This window comes from Cyrtonyx montezumae, unplaced genomic scaffold (genome assembly GCF_038088225.1).
Source record: "Cyrtonyx montezumae isolate F1298 unplaced genomic scaffold, pur_monq_1.0 scaffold_3, whole genome shotgun sequence".
NCBI classification, from domain to species: Eukaryota; Metazoa; Chordata; class Aves; order Galliformes; family Odontophoridae; genus Cyrtonyx; species Cyrtonyx montezumae.
The window spans coordinates 353,699-374,405 of record NW_027072034.1 but is presented as its reverse complement, the minus strand read 5'-3'; the positions used below and the strand labels follow the sequence as shown (position 1 = coordinate 374,405).

Below are 20,707 nucleotides of genomic sequence, written 5' to 3'. Positions count from 1 at the left end.
AATAGAGGACTGCAGGCTCTGGTACGATCCATTCTTCATGAGCTAGAGAAATGTGTGTTGTGAGAGTTATTTATGTGTCTGTCTTTTGCAATTTCCCTTTGAACTTCCTGTACAGAGTTCATCCAAGGAATTTGAGTACTGCAGCCGTGAGAAGGCTTGGAACTAGAATAGCTGTTGTGGATAATCACCAGCTAAAAATGGTAATATTAATAAGTGGCATTAAAAGATTAATATTCACTATGCTGAATATATATATATGTTAATTCTGACCTTTTCATCTCAAACACATTTAAAAAATTGTAACTGCCTTTCTTCTTGAGATTATGAGGGGAAATGGCTTTAAATTGGAAGAGGGTAGGTTTAGACTTGATATGAGGAAGGAATTCTTTACTGTGAGGGTGGTGAGACACTAGAACAGGTTGCACAGAGAGGGTGTGGATGCCCCCTCCCTGGAAGCATTGGAGGCCAGGCTGGAATGGGCTTTGAGCAACCTGGGCTAGTGGGAGGTGTTCCTGCCACTATAGAGCAGGGGGGTTGGGACTGCATGATCTTGAAGATCCCTTCCAAACCAAATCGTTCTATGATTCTATGACACACTTGTGAGCTGAGCTGGAAGCTGTATCCTCTCCCTTCTCCATTATCAGCCATTCAGCTTGCTGCTGAGAATGGCACTAGTTACTCTCACAGCCTTCCTTTCTCCAAACTCACCCTTTATTTGCAGTTCGGTTATGAGTCTCAATAAAGGATTCTTCTCCCTCCACCTCCATTGTAAACTTATTGCAGGATTAGGAGATCAGAGTGATAATACCTTTGTGTTGTCTCCCTGAAGAATGACATAGCAGGGAGAGAACAGTAGTAACTTCATGCAGGAGCACAGTGAAGAGAATCTTAGCTGCCCCAAGTGTAAAATGTTGCCTGTAGTGTTTCCATAACTAGTTTCTTTCCTGTTCATTGTATTAAAACCACATAAAAAACATATTTAGGCTTTGGTTCAACTTACACAGAAACATTTAGACTAGTGAAATGTTTGGGTCTTAAGCACTTACATAAATATTATATTGAGTGATGAGCTTCTTCCAGGTGGTTCCAAAGAATAATTTGAAATTAAGATATGTGTTGCAATGCAGTAAATATTTGGACCTTTGGAACTTGATGTCAGTGGTAGGTTTGAAACTTAAACCCTGGAGTCTTGCATTCATTATCCTTTGTTGACCCAGAGTTGTATACAGCAAAAATACATCCCAACCTTTTCACTGTTTTTTTTTATTCTGTTTGAAGGAGGTTGATACACTGGTGCACAGTGCCAGCTCAGATGAAGATGATAGTTGTCAGCCTCATCAGTCAAGGAAAACAGAACTGACCAGTGGAACGAACAAAGAAAAAGAGAGTAGGTTTGCAGAGTTACAAATACTGCACTCTTGGCTTACTTGTGCCCCCCGCTGTGGTAGTCTTAAAATGTAAACAGTGGTCTTTATGTTTGTTGCAGGCCTGTTCTCAGAGTAGAATAATGATGCCTATGTGGTGCTTAGGTGCTTTTAATAGCTTAGTGGTACATAAATTACTGCTGCCTTGCATGTTACAGTGCATTAACTAATACAGGATGCTGTTTTGCCTGCACAGTTGACCTTGGGAGTTGTTAAACAGTCCATAAAACAGTTTCTTAAATACAGGGCAGCTGTGGGAAGCACTATTTCAAAATGTACACAAAACAATATTGTGTCATACCCACTATGTGTAGCAGTCAACAATAAAAGAAGGCTGTGTGGGAAATTGCAGGGTTGGGAGCATTCAACCTTGTGAAACACTGTGATATTATTTGTACTTGCATCTTGCTTCTGTCTCCGTCCCCCTTTGTGATTCTCTCAGGAATTAAATTAAGGTAAAGAACGATGAAGAAGTGTTTTGTTGAAGAAATCATTTTGGAAAGGGATTTGAAAAGAAGGGATGGACTGGGCCGCTCATGAGAGACATAAGCAAATGCTTTAGGCACTGCAGCAGGAAGTGTAGTGATTTGCAGGAGGAACTGTGAAAGATGTTCAAAAGGGTAGTTATGACTTTGTAAATGGTAAGGAAAACATATGCATTTGGGAGAAGAAAAAAAGGTGGGTGGATATGAGTTTGGGGCCAAACAAGGGCAAGGCTTTGGCTTCTGTTTTAAACTGATGTGAAAAAATAACATAGACATCATTGACAGGATCCATCCAGAAGCAGAAGGAAGAAGATCTGGTGGAGGTTGGACAGACAGAGTCTGCTGAAATGGACAGTGCAGAATGCAAAAGGAAGAGTCTGCCTCTGAAGGATTTTGCTTATGGCAGGCTGAATGATACATGTGTTGTGAAGCCACCCACAAAGGTTCCACAAAAAGCTATGTGTGAAGAGGAGGCTCACAGATGGTCAAAACAAGGCATCTTTTGTATGGAAGCAGACGGTGACAGGACCCTTCTGAAGAACAGTAATGATGAAAATATCTATATACTAGATGCCACAAAAGAAGGAAATGTGGGTCGTTTTCTTAATGTAAGTAAAAGCTTGCATGTGTCCTTTTACTAGCCTTAGCTTGAATAATGTATTTGCTTGAGTCTGTCCTGTCATAGCCCAAATGTATGGTCGAGTGCACGTGGAGGCAGGGTGTGCAGTGCTCCCTGCACTCTGAAGTGACAGGACATCAAGTTGGCTCGTGCCATCTGTGAGGCCTTCCGTAACATGCGTGGTCTGTACTAGCTGCAGGTTCTGGCAACACTGGGTTCCAGAGAGAAGCATTCCCTAGTCATGAATGATGCTTGTTTCCTGAATTTTAGAATATTATTTCCTGAATTTTACAATATCCAGAGGTCAAATGGATATATTGTATTGAACTACAGACCTTCTCCTAGCTTCACTTTTTATTCCCAAACCATTATAAATTCTGGCTTATGCTGTCTTAAGTGCTGTGATATTGTAGGAGATTCTTGACTTAACTGTAAAAAAAAAAAAGGTGTGATCTGTCATACTGTGTAGGTACCTGGTTAGTAAGTCTCTCAACTTTGACCTGACGAGATAGCAGTGGTTTCCAAAGATCCTCCAACTAAGATGAACACTCTGCACGCACACATCTGCATCCACTCAGCAAGTGACTTACTTCTCTCCGTTGGTGTGGATACACATCTTACTGCAAAATCCTTGCATATCTTTGTTACCATACTCCTTTGTTACCAGAGGCAGTATGGTGGTTAAGAGTAGTAGTGCATCTGGCTGAAACCTTCCTTCTTCATCGATGACCGTGCATGTGTCCCTATGGCTTGCTTCACTGGCTGTCACTGAGATGTATGTCATGCACTGATCATTTGCACTGCATCGTGAATCAAAGATAATTTCTCACCATAAATTACTGGAGAACAGCTTGATAGGAGGCTTTGATTTTCCTGAGGAAAGGTACTGTCATAATGTGATGGAGATGATACATTAGAGACATGGTTAAATAAAAATTAGTGGCAGTAGCATCGAGTAGAAGCAGCTGTATTGACTGGAAAAGGGGAGGAAGGAACCATTTGTAGCAGTGACATCCCTGACACAGAATAGACTCTTTAGCAGGGGACCAAGCGTTTCTAATTCATGTATTTTGTTTCACAGCACAGCTGCTGCCCAAATCTCTTTGCACAGAGTGTGTTTGTAGAGACTCACAACAGAAGTTTCCCATGGGTTGCTTTCTTCACAAACAGGTGATCTTTTTTTTTGGGGGGGAAGTTTAATATTGTTTGTTCAGGATACTAGGGAAGAAAATAGTGCTTAATTATTCAGAAAAAAGACATGTTAAGGGTGCAGCTGTTTACCTCATGAAACCATAGAACTAACTGCTTCTGAGTGTCTTCTCATTGTGCACTAAAAAAAGCAAAAAATCTGCTTACTTTCACTAACAAGTTTTTTACTTAGTTTGCACTGAAATGTGAAGTGGGGTTGCTTGGTTTTGATGCATCCATTTCACTTATCATTAAACCTGTTCTTTCTACTGAAGAGTAGGTTTAACTTAGCACGGTCATTTTGAAAGCCATGGTGTGTTGGTCTTAGTGTTGTGTCTCAAAGAGTGGCCAGCAGAGCTGTGTCCTTTAGGGCAGGGTTGGAGCCTACAGGATCTTCAAGTTGATTCATTTCTTTGTGAGCACAGCAAGGTGGCTCTAGAGCTTCTCTTCACAGCTGCCAAGAGAAGCAGGCTGCTGTTTAGTCAGACTTTGTCTTGGGAAGGTGGTAGGGTTCTTAGATGCCAGTGAGACAAAAGAAGGTGGCAGCTAAACCCAGGAAGGGAAATATGAACTGTGTAAGTTCTTCTAAGTTAACTGATGAGCATGACAGTGGAAGTGCTGGAAGAGAATTTACAATGGGGAGGAAACAGTTTGTTTTAGACAAACCCTCTGCCTGGAGTAGACAGATACTCCATGGAGCCTTGCAACCCTAGGCCCAGCCCCTAGTCCTGTGCTGGCATGTGCTGTGGATTGCTTTGTGAAGGCTTATGAGAACTCTGAAGACAATGTTTTGAAACAAGATTTTACTTCAGCTAGAATCTTTCTTGCTCGGATAGTCAGTAAATAATTGTGTAATGGGGATTGAGGCCAACGGACAAAGGCAGTAGTGGTGAGCAGAAGGCAGTTAATGGGGGTTGGTGAAGATATGTTCCCCTTCCTTGTCCTCTTCCTTTGTCAGTCACCCCTTTGCAACTTCTCTACATTAAGAACTGCATTTGAATCATCAAACTTAATTGTATATCCTCTGTAAACTTACCCAGCCACCTTTTAAATTATTTCATATTTCTGACTTCCAGGACATCCTAAGGCAAAAAGTCTCATATTGCAATTATGCCCTGCTTGAAAAGTTCTCATTTGCTTTTTTTTTTTTAAGCCTGCTGCCCGATAATTTACTGCATCCTTTATCTTACCTTGTGAGAAACATCACTGAATTAATCTTCTTTGTTATTAAATGTTTTATTGTATTTTCCCTCGGTTGTACCTCAGCATCTTTGTCTCTATTTAAATTGGCATTCATTTTGAACAGTCAATTTCCTGCATAAGAAATTCTCTTTCATGAACTTGTCACAGTGACCAGTTCTTGAGGATCACGTGTTTAACTTTGAGCCCCAGGCTTTGTGCACATACGCAGTGCAGTTGCACTAAAAGGTGGCTTGTCAGACCAATGATGGTAACCTTCATCATCACTGCACCTAGAAATCTGAAGCTGAGTGATGCAGTGTACACTGTTAAAAGAACAAAACTGCCTGTGCTCTCATTTAAATGTATTTATGTATTCATTTTTTTTCTTTGGTTTATTTTTTTCCCCAAAATTTCCCTGGAAATTAGAATGAGTTATTTAGACTCTGGCTCCATCATGCTGCTTGGCAAAATCTCTATTGCTAGGTGCAGGTATTTGCACTCTTTGTATCTCTAGTAGGGAAAGTAGGATTCATGTGCCAGAGACTGCTTATATCTCGTGGTTTAATGTGAGCAAGCTGTCTGTGCAGTGCTTCTGGCCCCATGTGCTTTTGGGTTTTGCTTGTGAGTTGTTGGTGACAAATTGTAAGTGCATTACTGTTTCTTTTAATTCAAATAAATTGACCAGATGTTTTATTTCTTAGGCATGTGAAAGCTGGAACTGAGCTCACGTGGGATTATGGTTATGAAGCTGGAAGTATGCCAGAGACAGAGATTTCCTGTTGGTGTGGAGTTCAGAAGTGCAGGAAAAAGACTTTATAGAACAAGCATTTCTACTGTCAGCACCTCATGTACAAAGAGATTTATATGCTGTAAGGGACTATACACCGAGCAGTGCACTTAAGTCTGTGGTGCTAATTACACAGTATTAAAATGCCTTTTATCTGATAATTCTTTTAATTTACATTTAAATATTGTTTTTTATAATTTACATAGATAAAACTGGTTGTCATACAGGCGTGCATCAAACTTTTCCTAGATAATATTTTCTGTGATCCTGATTTTAACCTTTCAATTACAAGCTGGAGGAAATCATGCTTTTTTGCAATTTGCAACAGAAATATGATTTGGTGCACAGCAATGGTTGGTTGATGTTTTCTGTGCCCTCCTACAACAATGAATTAGCACAAGTCATCTTCCTGAAATTCATATGAACTCAAGCCTGTTTGTTTGGGTGTTGAGAATTATTAAAATATACCTAAGTCCATTGGATCTGCTAAGACAGTTTGTCTTGAATAGCAATGAAACTACTCAGCACTTTTGCAAGGCTGTGATTGTGCTACAGAGTGAGCTGGGAAAGTTCTGCAAGAGAGAGAGAAGCAATTACATCTCTCTCCATGCTTATGACACACAAATTGTCCAGAGTGGTGCTGGATGCCCCGTTCCTGGAGACACTCAGGCTGGATGGAGCTCTGAGTACCCTGATCTAACTGTAGGTATCCCTGTTCGTTGCAGGGGAGCTGGACTAGATGGCTTTTGGGGGGGTGCTTTCCCACTCAAATGATTCTTTGATTCTGTGAAGTCCTTTGAAATCCATTCTGCCTCATTTCAGTGCCATGTTGTATAGTATGTCATAAGTGAGACAGAAATTCTTGCAGTGTGCATTGCTGGTAGGAAGGAGTCTATGTTAGATGACACCATGCAGATACAGGAGGAGGCTGTAAAATTGATAGATCATAGAATCATTTGGCTTGGAAAAGATCTTCAAGATCATCAGGTCCAACTGTCAGCCTAACCTTCTGCGTCCTGCCACTAAACCACATCCCTGAATACCATGTCCACAACAGCTGCAGGGATGGAGACTCCACCACTTCTCATTCCATGGCTTGACCACCCCTCTCCATGAAGAAACTCTTCCAGATGTCCAATCTAAACCTCCCTTGGCACAACTTGAGGCCATTTCCTACTGTCCTATCACTCATCACCTGAGAAAAGAGGCCAGCATTCTCCTCACTGCAGCCTCCTTTCAAGTAGCTGTGGAGAGCAATGAGGTCTCCCCTCCCAGTCCTCTTTTCCAGATTACACAACTGCAATTACTTCAGCCATTATTCATAGTTCTTGTTTTCTGGTCTTTTTACAGGCTGCATTGCTTTTCTCTGCACACATTTGAGCAGCTCACTATCCTTTCAGTGGGAAGTCCAAAACTGAACTACAGTGCTTTGAAATGTGATTTCACTTACATAAATAAGAAGACACTCACTTCCTTGGTCCTGTTGTCCGCACTAGCTCTAATGCAGACTGGGCTGTCTCTGCTCTTGGCCACCTGAGCATGCTGCTGGCTCATGTTTGGCTGGCTGTATCCAGCACCCCTTTTCTGCTGGGCAGCTTTCCAGCCATTGTTCCTCACTGGGTTGTTATGATCGTAGTGCGGGATGTAGAACTTAACCTTGTTGTGTGTCATGCATGTAATATTTTGTCTCTGAAACAGATTGAGGCACGGCTGTGCTGGTGCATGGCCTTTGTATTTGCTGGAGCCTTATGCAAAGAAGGTGGATTGTAAGTTGGCCCTGTGATTCATCTGAACTTCTTGAATTTCAGAAGCTCAAGTTTTCTAGATACTCCGTAGGCTGTGGATTGCAGGTTGTAAAGAATCTCGTCCACTAGCAGACTTCATTGGACTTCTTGTTTTACACAGGTTTTACATAGGAATTACTGTTTGCAAGGGTTAGCATTGATTTAGGCCAGGTATGTCCAACCTGTGGCCCGTGGGCCTCATGTAGCCCTAGACAGCTAGTAATATGGCCCCACAAGATTGTAAAATATGCCTGTAAGCCTTCTGTGACTGTCAAGCAGGGATTTCAAGCCTCCATCTATTACAAACTGAAAGAGAAGCAGAAGCCAGCTCTTGGCGCTACGGCCCAGCAGCGAGAGGACTGGCTTATGTCCATGCAGCTAGAGTTAGTCCTCCTTTAGTTGGATTTGATTAATCTCTGTGTAACTGTGGACAAATGCAGTGCCCATGGCTCTAAGCTGTTGCTTTTTGAGTTTGTTTTGGATACTTCTAACTTAAAAACTGGAATTGTGCTGCTACGCTGTTGAAGATTTACCAAACTGCTGGCCAGCCTGCTGGTAAGCCAGCACTAGTAGAAGGCTTTTATACAAGTGAGGGTGTAGAAAATACCTCTGTGTCTCCAAGCTCACCTTGCGGAATGTGGAAAAGCAGATGGAAATGAAATATTAAAAAAAGAGGTGGGAAAAAAAAAAGTGTTTCTTGATTTTCTTTTCTGGTTCAGTGATAGGAATTACAGTACTGGGCTGGTGAGCAAAAAAAGCATTTCTTGCTGCAGAGTCTGTCCTTGTGAGCCTGCTGGGGATGGCACTGAGTGCCTGATGGGAACCAGCACAGCACTGGGACTGCCTGTCCTGCTGAAGGGATGGCGGTGGTGTGTGGCCCCATGGCCTATGCAGAAATGATGGAAGCGCCCACAGTCTAATGTCCCCACTGTACGGTCCTGAATACACTGCCTGAAGATGGCACAGCTGTGATAGAGGCTGGATTACAGCATGTGACACTGTTTTTTCATTTTTATGTTACTGGCAGTGCCAGTTGCCAGCTTGGTTTGTGTCAGGAGGAGGAAGTGGCTCAGCCATTATTGCAGGGCAGGTGGCTGGAGGGAATCAGCCTGTGACGAGCGAAGAATCGGGAGCTCTCTTCTGGCTCTGATCACCCGAGGATAAGCCTGGTTTTGCCCACCTGATCACGGCAAAACTGCAGCTGGAGCACCGTGCTCAATCCCCAAAGCTCGTGCCCGGAGCGGGATTCGAACCCTTGAACCCAGGTCTGCCACTCCCAGAGGCGCGGGGATGAGCCGAGAGCCGCTCCTTCGTCACGTGACCCTCACATATCCAATCGGCATCGCGAAGCACCAACCCCAGGGCGGGCTTCGTGGGGCGCTACTGCGCATGCGTCGCGCACCGGCGGGGCCGCTCACTTGCGCGCGCCTGTTCCCCTTTGCGGAAGCGCGCTCTGGTGCGGGCCGGGTCTGGAGGTGGCGGTGCGAGCTCCCCGCGGTAAGTACTGCTTGGGCAGTGGGCTCGTCCCCTCACCCTGACACGCGTGTGCTGGGGACCTCGGCAGCTCCTCGTGCTGCCTGGGCCAAAGCTTGGCTCGCTTCCCTGCGTGGCTGCTCTCAATTTGCTGCCGAGAAGGAAGTAGTTGGACAAACGAGCAATGTGTCAAGGGTATATACTGAAGAGTTACGCAGTCGGAAACGTTTCCATCCTCTTTTGCTTTCGTTTACTGTTTTCTTCTGTTGTGCTGGTGTTGCAGACGCTGCAGGTAGGGCATGTGACACAAAGCAGCACAAGGGCCGAGCAGAGCAGCATCAGGGGCACGAGTCTGTCTCATTCCTTGACTGCTTCCACCTCCCTCTTCTGTTTCACAGCTCTCCCAGTACAAAAAAAGACAGGGATCTCCTGGAAAGAGTCTAGCAGACAGCCACAAAGATGATAAAGGGTGTGGAACAGCTCCCTAATAAGGAAAGGCTGAGAGACCTGGGGCTGTTCAGCACTAAGAAGACCAGAGGGGATCTGATCCACATCTATAAATATCTAAGGAGTGGGAGGCAAAGGGACGAGGCTGGACTCTTCTCTGAAGTGTGTGGTGATAGGATGAGGGGAAATGGCCACAAACTGAAGCATAGGAAGTTCTGCACAAATGTGTGTGGGAACTTCTTCCCAGTGCAGTGACGGAGCAGTGGCACAGCTGCACAGAGAGGTGGTGGAGTCTCCTTCTCTGGAGACATTCCAGACCCGCCTGGACGCCTACCTGTGCAACCTGGGCTAGGGAGCTGCTTTGGCAGGGGGTTGGACTCCGTGGTCTCTGGAGGTCCCTTCCAACCCCTACAGCTCTGTGATTCTGTGATTTGTCAGCTCTCCCATTAGTGGAGGGCAGTGGAAGAGCCTCCAGCTCCTAGAGATGACTTAGCCACCTCAGGTTCTGCAACTGTGAAGGTGAAAGTCACCTCTCAAAAGCTGCAGGAGTTTGTGACAGTGAGTTGTTTTGCTATAAAATAAAGCATGAGAAAATCCAGCACTGATAAACAGGGAATGGTGCATGGTCAGAACAGCAGGCCTAACACTGCTGCCTTTTGTACTGCCTGCTGCATCTTTAGGGAAGAGATCCAGGGGCTGCACTGCTTAGTTCCATCCAAGTGCTCATAAGCAATGCAAAATGTGTTTGGAATATTACACATTCTTAAGGAAAAAAAAATAATAAAGTGCCACTGTACCTTTTTGCGAAGGATACCTCACCGTCTTGAAGGTTATTTTCTTCTCGTGAACTATTGCAGGAGTAGAAAAGGGACTTGGGAGTGACAAGGACGATCAGAGATGCAGAACAGTTTCTGTACAAGAACTCTTCAACTTGAAAAAGAGGCAGCAGGAGAAAGAATGATACATCTGTGTAATTGTGGGCCTTACTGCAGGAACAGTGGTTTCTTGCCCCTTCACACAGAACCCTTGAGGTGCTGTAAAAACAAGTGGTCGTTCAGACAAAACATAATTAAACTGTGGAGCTGGGACCATGCCCTTAGCCTTTCCCTTCTCACTTAAGAGCAGTTAGCTGGGTCCTCAGTTCTGTTTAGCTCTGTGTCCTGTTCCTGGCAGCAATTTGTTGCAGAGAAGGGAGGAGCGTGGGGCCAAAGCAAAACTGTTGTTGGTGGCAAGATACTGAGCTAAGGGGCAGTGGATGCAGGCTCACTGCCTCTGCAGTGGTGGCTGGCTGAGAGCTATCCTTCCACTGCTTCAGAGTTCCAGCAAAGGCACTGAAAACACAAAGGCTGACCTTAACCAAATGCCTTTGGTTATATTTCAGCACTGGGATTCCGCCTCAGAGCCCATAAGAACAGCAGGGACTGCAGCTTCCAACTTCAGCATCTTCCTTACTGAATTCCCAGGGTGCCCAGAGCCACCTCATCCCGCTGGGAGCGATCAGGGCCTATGCATCTGCAGGAATTTCAGGTATTAACTCGCTGTGAGGACTCTTCCCATTGAGTGGCCAACCGTTCACACCGCTGTCCTGCTTTCTAACTTCCCTTTGTCGTTGTTTCCATTCTGTTTCTAATATTTCTATGAATTTCCACTTGTTTCTGTTGTATATTTTCTCATGCCTAAGTTTTGGGGCTGTTGTGATGATTACTGTATAGACAGTGGAATTGTGTCCCTGTCCTGCATTGCTTACGAGGTACAGAAAGGTGCTGGAGGGAAAAAGAAATTGAGTATGTGTGGAGGCTGAGTGACCTGAGTGACATTAAGTCTCAGTGGCAGAGCCAGAGGGGAAGAAGGAACTCCTCATATGCTCTGGTGTTCTCATTTGAGACCTTCCCTTCCATAAAACAGAAGGGCTGTGGAACTAATTAAGGCAGGAGTTGACTGTTGGAAGAGAGAAATGTGTGCCTGGTTTGCTGGGCTGTGAGATTTCCTGCTTTTCTTGTACTTTGGACACTAGAATACTTCAAATCCTTTTTCTTAAAAGTAACATCTTGGTGTTCTTCCCCTTATTCTACAGAGTTCTGGGCTGGCAGAGGTGACATCTCAGGCATTTGGAGTATCCCACCTCGTGGGAGTGGGAAATTGAAGATTCCTGCCGTGGACTTGCAACAGAAACCATAAAGTAAAATTTCTTGACTAATATGTGGAGTGATGCTGTAATTTACTTGGGAGGAGGAGGGGAGCAGGAAGGGGAAGACTTATCCAGAAACATTTACTCTGTTCTATAAGTGGCTCCAGTTTCCCACACGCTGTTGCTCCAAGGGCAGTTTTTGTCCCTTGCTAGAGGAGCGAAGCACCAAGCTTCAGGAGATGCAGGTGAAGTTAGGGAAGCAGTCAGAGCGTTGCTGTCCTCTGCTCACCCTGCTTGGCGTGTGACAGTTTTGTCAGCTGCTTTGTGTTTTGTCCCAGCTTTCCTGTTCCAGGTGCTCTCCGGATAATGGCGAAAATGGTGAGGAGAACGTGCGCGTTTTGTTCGGAAGGGGAGGCTGGTTCCATAATGTACATTGCCAAAGAGCAGAATATTGCAGCTCATCAGGACTGCTTGGTGAGTGCTTTTCAGCTGGGCAGTACCTAAGGAGCGTGGACAAGAACTAAAGGGGAAACTTCCACTCCTTGTCCATTTTTGTTACAGTTTTTTTTTTTTTCTTTACGATGAACTCTGTCCTTTGTTGCTTTATGACATACTGCAGAAAGGTTTGCTTCACAAATAACAGTGAGGTTGGGTGCATCACTCGTCAGCTGAGAGGGGATAATAGAAAATAGCCAGACCTGTGGTAAAACACAACGTTTTGGGGAGGGGACAGCATGATTGCAGCAGTTTGACACTGTTGCTCTCTGGTGTTTTCATGTCTCTGTTCCCCATCAGTTGTTGTAGACGCATGCAATCTAGCAGTAGAAATTTGGTCTTCTTGAGATGCTGAATTGAGTGAAGCATGTAAAAATATCTGTTAAGCTCTGAGCAATCTGAGAACATAGTTGCTTTTTTGGCTGTCAAAACGCCTCTCTTTTGTGCTGGTGTTTTAGTGCAGCTGGTTCTCGGTATGCAGGATCACTTACAGATGTCATATTCTCCCAACAGTGAGAGTTGCTTAGTGCAGGAAGTGTATCTACTTCTGGAACAGCTTTGTGGCTTTCACTATTCCTGCCTTATTCTGGCAGGCTTTGTTTATATCTGTATTCTTCTAATTCTTCAACAGCATTTCAAAAACATAACTATTTGAGTGTTGGATGTTTTGTTTGAAATAGACTTTAGGGCTGTAAATATTGGGTGAATTATGTTTTTTGTTTTTTTTTTCCCTACATTATTCATGCCTCTGCCTTCAGAAGAGTGTGCTGCTTGGCTTTTTCTTGGCCTGAGCAACTGTGCAGATAAGATGGTCAAAGCATAGAATTCAGTCGGCCAAACTTCTCCTCCTTGGTCTGGTCAGCCTTGAAAAAGGGACGAGGCTGGACTCTGCAGTGTGTGGTGATAGGACGAGGGGAAATGGCCACAAACTGAAGCATAGGAGGTTCTGCACAAATGTGTGTGGGAACTTCTTCCCAGTGCAGTGATGGAGCAGTGGCACAGCTGCACAGAGAGGTGGTGGAGTCTCCTTCTCTGGAGATGTTCAAGCCCCCCTACCTGTGCAACCTGCCTTGGCAGGGGGTTGGACTCGATGATCTCTGGGTGCCCCTTCCAACCCCTTCAGTTTTGTGATTCTGTGATTGTGGACTTTGTTCATGCTTATTACTGAGTTCACCATCTCACCTTTTAACCCATTCTTAGTTCATCTTTGAGTTGCGTGAGATCTTCTGCTTGCAAAAATAGATGTCCCTCTCTTTTATCTGTAATACATTGATAACTAACTGTCTCTGTTAACTCTAAAATCATCTCTTTGTATCTAGTTATTTTCCTCTGGATTTGTGGAATCTGAAGAGTATAACCCAGAAAATCTGGATTTGAGGTTTGATGTGGAATCCGTGTTGAATGAACTCAAGAGAGGAAAGCGCCTGGTAAGGCAATTTCTTTCTGAACCCACACTTAGTCCTGTCCTATAGCACTGCAGGGGCACAGGGTGCACACTGAGGTTGTCTGGTTAGTTTTGTTTGGGGAGAAAAGATGAAAGAAGGGCAGATTTAGAATCAAAACCATCAATTTGACAACATACTTATTGAAATTCTATTATTATTTTTCTTGGTAATTGGAATTTATGGGGTTTTCTGGCCTTTTTTCCTAAAACTTCCCGGAAAGACTTTGAAAAAATAACAATGCAGTGCCTGAAATGAAGTTAATGCAACCTATAAAGGGTAAAGGGAAACACCTTTTCTTTTTAGCAGAAGCAAGGTTATTTACATGTGATGTTTTCACATGTTTTGTTTTCAGCTCTTTTCCCTTCTCTGGAGGAACTCATTTCTTTCTGAAGTTACTCTAAAAAAAACCAAATGCAACCAGTAAATGTGGGACTAGCTTGGGCAATGTCCAGTGCCCTCATGTAGCTCTTTTTATACTGATTAATGGGTGAAGTGATACAGCTGAGTTAAAATAGCAGAGAGATGTCTGAAACATTGAGCCGGGGAAGAGTTTGGTGTCGTAAGCTGGATATGTTACACAGAAAAGTCTTGCAATGAAAGATTGGGCTTTCCTATGGAGGATAATGTTTGCTTGCTAAGTTAGATTTTCATGTTGCTGTAGGTGTGCAACTTCTGCCGCAAGAAAGGAGCCACTGTGGGATGTGAGGAGAGAGCGTGTCGCAGGAGCTACCACTACTTCTGTGCCCTGTGTGACGATGCAGCCATAGAAACAGATGAAGTCAACGGAGTCTACCGGTACTGAACAGTCTTTTCTACTGCAGCATGGTCCAGGTTTTGGTGGTATTTGTTGAATGTATGGTTGGATTTTGGTGGTTTTCTGAGCTGGTGGTGTAGAGATTTGGGAAAGGGACTCAGAATTCAGCAATGCCTTGTGTGTGACTGTTTGCTGTCCTGTACAGAGTGGAACTGTAGCAAACTTGTGCTGAAGAGGTGGAAGAGGTCTGAATGAGAGAGGTGCTAAGGCAAGTTACAGGGATTTGACCCCAAAGATTTTTGGGCTGGATCAGCAGCGTAAGAGAAGCAGCATATCTGTAGCTACCGTGAGATTGCTGGAGAGAAGAACAAGACTTGAAAACCTATGGCCATGGATTGACAGCCCTGCTGCACGTCTTCATGGTGAAATATACTGAAAAGCAAACCAGAGAGAAAATCCCTTTGGTGAGGGGAGAACTGGTGTTCTAAATCCTGAATTGCCACCCAATGGTGGTGAGCAGTGATAATCAAAGCAAACAGAGCAGAAATAGAAAAGAGAAAGTACAGGGTGCTTTGCAAAAGGTTAGTAACAGTGCAGGTGGCTTCTAAATAAGGTGGCCTAGGTAGTAACAGCTGCTGTGTGTGCATTATAACAAGTCCTCGTGCTTGTGAAGATTGCTTTTAACTGGGAAAGAATAGATGTAACAGCGTGAGGGAGTTTAAAAACCACCACCAAAGGGCAGTGTTGGAAATTCAGGCACATAAGTAATGTGCCTCCAGTACCGTGGCTCTCTGACTAAGTTGTTAAGCACACATAAGTAGTCTTTGTTCATCAGAATGAATTCCATGCGGAAAAGAAAAGCTGTCATGTCAAGGAAACAGCCTGCTCTTCAGCACTTCCAATCTTGTTTTTAAACAGGAGAATGTCACTAATTAGAGAATGGTGTAGTGAGTGCAGTTCCCTTTAAAAATTGCTTCTAAACGCTTGAGCATTTGTCTTGAAAAGATGAGTTGAACTACGCTCTTAGCAAGGTGATTCTCTTTAAAAAGTGATTTGGGATCCTTCTGTAAGAAAGGCGTTGATAGAAGCTGGTTTATACCTTATCTGCAAGGTAAGGTAAGGAGTATTTCCAAGCTGCATTCATTGCATTTTGCCTCTTCTGAGGAATTCACGTTGCTCACCCACTAAAGGAGGAAACATTCCCGTCCTGCATGTATGCTGGTTTGTTGTGCAGGGCTTAGAACTTGACAGTGAGGGGCAGCAGTGGCACTGAAACGAGTTGTGGAGCTGACCTGGCTGGTACAGGATGGGGGAAGCACAGGAGCAGTAGCTACAGAATAGTAACATCAGTACTTCAGTATTTCCTTTTGGCAGTGTGAATCTCATTTTAATAAACTGTTTCAGAAGGTGTATCACAGATGATGCACTGCATGCACCTGAGGTGATTTAAACAGTGAGCAGGGCTGAGCAGTGGGGTGATGGGACTGTTAATCCTAAGATGCCACACTCAGAGCCCACTGGAGCTCCAGGAGTAACTCTGGAAACTTGTGTGTGTGCGTGATTCACAGCAGGTGCTTTCGTGGTGGGTAATGCTGCAGACAAATCCTGAATGCTTTTTCGCATGTCTTTCAATTTGCCTTGAATGGACAGAGGGGAAAGTACTCAAATACTCGTTAAAATGTCAGCATAACTCTCTGTATGTATTCATTAATACTTTTTCTCTTAAAATTGAACTGAAATTTCAGAGTGTTCTGCTCAAAACATGACCCAGGCAACAGGACCAATCACTACGGTGAGTTTCCTCTAATGGCTTCATCGATTTGTGCCTCTTCTAAAAGCTTGCATACTGTAGTCAGATCAGTCATCTGATCGAAACAAACGTTGTTCCCCTTTCGTATTGAGCGGCGGATTTTTGATCTTGCAGGAGGGGGTTGGCTGAGATCCATGTGCATGCTGGAAATCAATCATTTTTTATCAATTTAGGAAATGTTTATATTTGATCACCTCCAAATCTCCCCCAGAACTGAGTGTGGACCCAGTCCTTCACGGCAGGAAGGCCCAAGCAGCTTGTAAAGAAGCGTGTGAGATGTGAGTGGTGCAAGGAAATGGCTGTTACAAGAATGCTCACCTTCACAATTTTACCTTTAGCTATGTTACAATATTCACATCTGCATCTCCTCTATGTACTGCAGTACTTCTTAAATGTGGCCTTTCATTCTGAAGGATCCCAAAGAGCTTTTAAAGTGCAGCAGAAGAGTTGTGCAGTCTGTGTTTGCTCAACTGGAAGTGTTGGACATTCCCAGAGAGAAGTCTGATGCACGCTGAAGAGCTGAGAACAGTCTGTGTGGAGCAGGAGGGGCTAGGCTGCTGTTTGGGCTGTGTTCCCTTGTTTTCCAAGGCTCTCATAGTGCTCCAAAACAGGCCACTAGCTTTACTGTGGGTGGATGTGGCAGCCTGGGATTTCCTTTAGGCCACAAAAAATACAAATGTACAGCACAGTGCCCATAAAGAGTTCTAAGAGCCCTTCTTGTACCAGCAGCAACTCCTCGTTCCCAAGATGGTTTCTGATAGGTTTAATGCTTACTGGATGCTATCTAAGGCATGTAGAGCTGTAAGGCAGAGAGGCACGTAACCACACTGCATTTCAAACCCTCAGGTTTTAGTGGTGGTTGAACTCCTCTCCAGCTTTCTCTCCTCTGCTGTGGTGGAGAGAGGCTGGTGCATCCATAAATGGAGGGGCAGAGTGAAAGAAGCGGAGTTTGCAGAGGTCTTTGCTGTTCAAAAACGCTTTGTAGCTTAAATAAGAAGAGCTCACCAGTAAAATTGCTTCCTGTGAGGAGCTCTGGAGGTTTACTAGGAGCCTAGGAAACCTAATGTGATTTGTATGCCTTTGGGACACCTCAAAGAATTGTTTGTGTAGCCTTAGTTTTGAGCGTGCATCAAGATTAACGAGGATTGGCTGGGGAAAATAAGTCAACTTTCATGAACTTATCAGCCTTTGTTGTGTCTTGATTTGTAGATGCAGCTAATAAGAGGAAAAGACATGCATCGAAATCTTCCACTGTCATGGAACAAATGGTAATTCTGAATTTAAGTAGTTCTGAAACAGAAACCTACGTTTCAGTCGCTGTGATGTTAAAACATGTCTTGGTTTTCTTACAGAGAACAGACGAGACGGCGGAAGAAAAGAGATTGCAAATACTAAGAAGGAAAAGCAGCAGACACAAAGGTGTGACTGACTCTGTAGAACAGCTGTGTGCTGCCGTGCTGTGTTGCACTGATGTTCAGTGACTGGAGATGTTTGATAGCAGCTGAAAGCTTTCCTTACCATGCTGAGACAAATGGCTGCTGAGGCAAGGAAGTCAGTCTGATTTGCACAGTGACTGCACAAGCTCTGGCCGTTCAGCAGTGTGCTGCAGGGCAGGAATCGGGCTTCCTAAGTACTGCTGCTCTAAAAGATAGCACTGGAGGGATCTTTGGGATCCTAGTTATGCACTGGATGCTTAACATGATGTATAACAGCAACATCAACTGCTTGACCCGTCCTTGAGTTCTGCAGGTCTTGTGTTACCCCTGAAGGCCTGCACTAAGTGCTCAGTGGGGTGTGCTTTGGCTGTAGAATAGCACATCACTTGCTTTCCTATGCTAGGGGCTATCGGGCAGCTCTAGGAATGGCAAACCTGGAGTGGGTTTTGAGCCTAAGCTTCAGTTTCTGAAACGAATGGGTAAAGCCCAAGCTGCTGTGCTCAGGGTCTTTTATGTTTAAGACAGTGTGTGTTTGTGTTTTAACAGTCCGAATCGACTTTCTCAGGAAATGCAAACAAGCTGGGCTTCTGGATGACATATTTGAAGAAATGCTGGACACACTTCACTTGGCACAGGAAAAGCTGATGGATGACAACACTCCAGAGACAGGTACGGAGGGCTGTGGCAGCTCTGCTCCCCCAGCAGAAGCACTGCTCTGACTGCCAGGAGCTCAAGTCCTCAGGACAGTGACATGGGGCCATCATTAATGCTCAGCCATGCTTCCGTCATGTTGATGCTAACTCAACATGCTCTGGTAGCCCTTCTGACTTCATTTTGAGGCCACGTTGTCCCTGTTGGCATGAGCAGTAGTGAGATGGCCAGGGGTGGAGGAGAGCAGTCCAGGAGAGGACCTCCTGATGGTCCTGGGAACTCTGCATGCTTCCAATGGATAATCACTGACTGCCTCCGTTGGGAAATGGAAGCATAATTCTGGTGTGGTCATTAACATAAGACAGCAACGGCCACGTCCCATGAAAACAAACACTGTCCAGAAGTAGAAGTGGGGTGGGAGTGTTCTCTTGGCTTTTCTTAAAACCTCAAGCAATTGCTATAATGTAACAATTAATTAGTGCTGCATCTAATGCAGTACCAATATTTAACCCAAGGGTTCTGTAGACCTTCCCTGTGTGATATTATCTTTTCCTCCAGAGTACGAAGAGACAGTAATATCACTCTTTGACTGTGGGTTGTTTGAAAATATACTGACAAACATTCATTCAGGTAGGTGAATTACACTGCCAGCGTGGTAGCACTTAGTAGTTAAGGTTCTTCTTCTGAGAATTTTGTTAAAATTACAGAATTGCAGAGCACACTGGGTTGGAAGGGACCCATAAGGACCAGCAAGAGAAAATAAGTGGCTTTCTCAGTTCCTTAATTTATCTCTGGAAGTTAGAACAAGGTTGCTAGCTGCTAGAGGAGGGAGACAGATGGGAGCAGATGTCAGCTTTAAACACTGAGGTTCAGTGACATCTCCCACTTCCCCTATTTCCCTTTTCCTTGCCTGAAAAAGCCAGGCCCTACCATTGATCTTCTATTCTTGCATTTATATTCCTCTTTCGGAACGGGAGCAACTGGTGCTGCAGTTATCCCAGTGCAAGGTTCCAGCAGAGCCTCAGCTGAGGGCAGTTAACACATCCCTGCTCACCATCCCTTAGGTCACACTTGCTTCTTTCACAGCTGCATCCTTGAGGAGAGGTACTGGTGTTGGCAGATCTTCCTCCACCACACCCTCGCGTTCCGATTCCATCCAAACAGGTTTTAATGTCTAAGTCAATAAGGAAAACATATTGAGGCTGGTTCCAAACCGTATTCAAGGGGATGACTGCCAAATGTGATGAGGGGTCACCTGCTCTTCTGATGCAGAGCTAGGGTGAGGTGGGAGGTGCCCCTTAAGAACTGCTGCCCTGAGTTCTCAGCGTGCAGTGGCCACCCATCATTCCAGCTGCCTGTTTTCAACTTGTTCCTTTGGATGCCTTAGAACTGAGTGTGCAGCAGAGCTAGTTTGGAGACACAGTTCAATAGGTGACTTGGGTTGTGTTTTCTTTTGCTGCTTTAGTACTTGAACTCGCCTCCCTCGCACCACACAACCATCTCTTAGGAGAGCCCAAACTCATCGCAAGTGCAGCACTCAAAAGGCAGTAGAGGTTTCTGCAGCCCACCTGTTCATGCATGTTTAATGGTTTATAATTTAATAATTATCTAAAAAAAATAAAAGCTTTCATCCCTTTCTTTCCTTTATAGGGACAGAGGAAAAAATCCAGGAACTGCTGGAGAGCAGGAAAAGACTGGATAGCCAGCTCGAGCTGCTGCAGGAATTAAAAGAAGTTCCCCTCCCCTCCCAAGAGAGTGCTGCCAGTACATCCAGTACAGTGTCTGAATAACCCCTGCAGCCGACAGTGATGGTGTCAATACTCCACATTTTCTAATGATAGGAACCATACAGAGCACATCTGGTCAGTGTGTAGGTGGTTTCCTTTCCCCCAATCTAGAGCCACAGGCAAAGACTGAGTGTTTTTACTCATTTTTATACTTCGCTGTTGCGATAACTTGAAGTTGTTACTCTCTTGAGATTGTACTGTGGATAATCGTATTATAATATCAACCATACATTTTTTAAAGCTGAACAAAACCCTCCACCAGGACTTCTTCCTTCCAAGACAAGGGACTTCCCTGTCTGCAACTGCACTGTGTTGTTTTAAGGACCACAGTGCTGCTCTGGCTTTCCAAAGAAGAGAAATTAGCAGGACTTGCACTCAGAGAAAAGTCTTCTGAATTAAAAAACCTCCAGCTTACAAGTGTTTCTTGATTGACTGTGTAAAATACAAGGTCTGCTGTAGCAGCAGGGGTAGAGGAGTGGTTGCAAGCAGACCAGAAGTATTTGGGCATTACTCTGACCAATACATATACTATAAAATGGATCACACCATGGTACTGTCTTCCTTTCTCTCTTAAGAAGGATACAACTTCCCTCTGTTTTATCTTTTAAAAGGTTTACTATATTAAAATGGTTTGAATACAGAAAAACATTAACTACGAAAGGGTAAGATAATGAAAATAAAATGTTTTTAAGAAAGTTATGTCTTTTGTGACGTTCAATAGCCCCACTTTTGCACAGGACCGGCCTAGGAGTGGTGAGGCTGTCACACCCTTGACTAACTACACTGCCTCTCAGCACCAAGCAGAGGTAGAA

General features: G+C 44.4%; 1 protein-coding gene across 1 annotated transcript in view; it reads left to right on the top strand.

The window, feature by feature from the left end:
• Positions 1 to 20,170, top strand: part of SETDB2 (SET domain bifurcated histone lysine methyltransferase 2) — a 31,728-nt gene extending 11,558 nt beyond the window's left edge. The window contains exons 10-24 of the mRNA XM_065743533.1: positions 116 to 200; positions 1,279 to 1,387; positions 2,195 to 2,517; positions 3,610 to 3,698; positions 5,600 to 5,714; positions 7,749 to 7,852; positions 11,856 to 11,991; positions 13,332 to 13,439; positions 14,119 to 14,252; positions 15,957 to 16,003; positions 17,231 to 17,289; positions 17,374 to 17,440; positions 18,004 to 18,126; positions 18,667 to 18,738; positions 19,759 to 20,170. Coding sequence (XP_065599605.1) covers positions 116 to 200; positions 1,279 to 1,387; positions 2,195 to 2,517; positions 3,610 to 3,698; positions 5,600 to 5,714; positions 7,749 to 7,852; positions 11,856 to 11,991; positions 13,332 to 13,439; positions 14,119 to 14,252; positions 15,957 to 16,003; positions 17,231 to 17,289; positions 17,374 to 17,440; positions 18,004 to 18,126; positions 18,667 to 18,738; positions 19,759 to 19,898 — 1,711 coding nt within the window. The 3' untranslated portion in view covers positions 19,899 to 20,170. The remainder of the gene's footprint in view (positions 1 to 115; positions 201 to 1,278; positions 1,388 to 2,194; positions 2,518 to 3,609; positions 3,699 to 5,599; positions 5,715 to 7,748; positions 7,853 to 11,855; positions 11,992 to 13,331; positions 13,440 to 14,118; positions 14,253 to 15,956; positions 16,004 to 17,230; positions 17,290 to 17,373; positions 17,441 to 18,003; positions 18,127 to 18,666; positions 18,739 to 19,758) is intronic.
• Positions 20,171 to 20,707: the final 537 nt, after the last annotated feature.